This window comes from Patagioenas fasciata, chromosome 9, assembly GCF_037038585.1.
Source record: "Patagioenas fasciata isolate bPatFas1 chromosome 9, bPatFas1.hap1, whole genome shotgun sequence".
NCBI lineage: Eukaryota > Metazoa > Chordata > Aves > Columbiformes > Columbidae > Patagioenas > Patagioenas fasciata.
The window spans coordinates 4,950,663-4,953,014 of NC_092528.1; the positions used below are offsets into that span (position 1 = coordinate 4,950,663).

Below are 2,352 nucleotides of genomic sequence, written 5' to 3' on the forward strand. Positions count from 1 at the left end.
AAAAACACTATGGAAACTGGATATTTAATGAAGTAGTCGGTCAAGGAGGAGGAACAAGGGTTATTGTTGTATTCTGATACATGCAATTTATTGCTGCCCTGCACACGGCGCTCTACAGCCCTCATAGCTCAGGCCTGTGTGGGCTGGGGGCCCAGAGGCCCCACAAGTGCAGTAGGGCCTGGCTGTGTGTCAGCACCGGAGGGCTGGGGCACCGGAGCCTCACCTCCTCACTCTCAGGCTGTGTCGCTTCCTTCGCTGTCGACATCTTCATCTTCTTCTGCGTATCGCGCGTTCCTGTCCTCTTCGTCCTCCTCCTCTTCCTCCTCCTCCCGAGCCAGCAGCCTCTTGAAGACATCATACTCCTCTGTGGTGGCGCAGGCCAGGCTGGCCAGGAAGTCTTCCTCTGGGAGCTGAAGGATGTCCTTCAGTTTTGGGTTACTGGTTTGGGTCTGGCCTTTGTAGGGGGTCTGGTAGAGCCCCCGGCGCTCCAGGAAGATGTGCCGGTTCCTGAGCTCGGGGAAGGGCATTTGGAACAGCCGAGCTTTCACCATCTCCTTCTGCGAGACGCCCATCCTGAAGTACGCGTACTGCGGGGGGACTGGGCGCTTTATGCACAGCCCCGGCCCCGCAGTGCAGCCCCGGCCCCGGAGGGGACCCAGGAGCCGCGTCCCCCGCGGCCCGTGCCGGCGGGTGGCCGGGCCCCTCACCTGGAAGTGGTGGTGGAGGCGGCGCGGCTCCTCCAGCAGCACGGCGGGGCAGGTCCCCAGCACCTCCCGCAGCTGCTCCGCCGTGAAGAGGCAGCGCTCCCGCAGCAGCCGCACCGCCGCCGCCATCCTCCGCCGGGGCGCGGTGAAGAGCTGCGGGCAGCGGCTCAGCGCCCGCTGCAGCTGCCCTGCGAGCACCGGGGTGAGCGGGCCGGGCAGTGCCGCCCCGCAGCCGCCCCCCGCCCCGCCGCCCTACCTCCGTCCAGCCCCAGGCGCCGCAGCTCAGCGGCGCGCTCCTGCAGCCGCTCCGTTGGCATCCGCAGCAGCGCCGGGCTCCGCTCCAGCAGGGCCAGGGCGGCCTCGGCGCTGAGCCCCAGCAGCAGCAGCTGCGCCGCCGCCGCCTCCCGGCGCTGCGGGCCGAGCCGGGCCTGCAGCCCCAGGAGCCGCCGGGCCTGCTCCTCGCTGAAGCCCATGGCCCGCAGCGCCGCCGCCTCCCCGCAGCCGCAGCGGCGACACGGCCCGGGCGCGGCGGGAAGGCTGCGGGGCACTAGGACCCAGCTCGCCGCCCGCCCGCAGCCGCGCAGCAGCCGCCCGCCCGCCATGGCCCAAACCACGTGGCTCCGGAGCCGCGGGAACCCGGAGCCGCGGGAACCCGGAGCCGCGGGAACCCGGAGCCGCGGGAACCCGGAGCCGCGGGAACCCGGAGCCGCGGGAACCCGGCCCGGGCGTGCTGGTGTCCCGTAACAGGGCTCTTTCTCCCCCGTGTGCATGCAAATAAGCCCGGTTTAGCAGACGGAGTCGAAATACAGTTAATTATAGAGCTGCCCAAGTCTGGATGCTGGAATAAAGTCAGCCAACACGCAATTATAGAGCCAGGTTCTAGAGTCACACCATATAGACCTATTATGGAGCCAGGCTTCTCAGTGACAACCAGTGACAGGACAAGGGGCAATGGGTGCAAACTGGAACACAGGAGCTTCCACTGAAAGATGAGAAGAAACTTGTTTGGGGTGAGGGTGTCAGAGCCTGGCCCAGGCTGCCCAGGGAGGCTGTGGAGTCTCCTTCTCTGCAGACATTCAAACCCGCCTGGACACCTTCCTGTGGAACCTCAGCTGGGTGTTCCTGCTCCATGGGGGGATTGCACTGGATGAGCTTTCGAGGCCCCTTCCAACCCCTGACACCCTGGGATTCTGTGATACACAAAACCCTATCACTCTCAGAGAAGCCCTGAAGAACCAGTTGGTTGCACATTTGCATATTGGTTACATAATCATTTTAGCATCTAATGAGTGACTTTATCCAACAGTCTCGAGATGTGTTAAAGCAAGACAACGAATTGTGCAGCTTCAGAATGCCTAAAGCTGCCAGGTCAGTGGTGCCTGTAGCTCCTGCTGAGGTGTTTGCGTATCCCTCTTTGTCATGTGAGCAGACTGGGCCAAAGCCAACAGGATTTACATAGCTTTAGGTTAGCAATTGCTGACAGGATTTCAACTCTGTACCTCCTTTTCTTTCCGATATCTTTGTCTCACCAAAATCAAGGACAGAGAGAGGGCTCTGACCAAAAAGAAAAGAGGAAAAAGCCCCTGCATTGTGTAATTCTGTGTCTGTTTTTGAGGCCTGTTTGTGCACACAAACTCCAAACAGGCAG

General features: G+C 62.2%; 1 protein-coding gene across 1 annotated transcript; it reads right to left on the reverse strand.

Moving 5' to 3' along the window:
- Positions 1 to 10: 10 nt before the first annotated feature.
- Positions 11 to 1,371, reverse strand: MTERF4 (mitochondrial transcription termination factor 4). Its single transcript, XM_065844098.2, has 3 exons — positions 961 to 1,371; positions 708 to 892; positions 11 to 587 (listed from the first exon to the last, which is right to left on the reverse strand). Exons 1-3 carry the CDS (start codon positions 1,304 to 1,306, stop codon positions 234 to 236), a joined length of 885 nt encoding a protein of 294 aa, XP_065700170.1. The 5' UTR covers positions 1,307 to 1,371; the 3' UTR covers positions 11 to 233.
- Between the last annotated feature and the right edge of the window lie 981 nt (positions 1,372 to 2,352).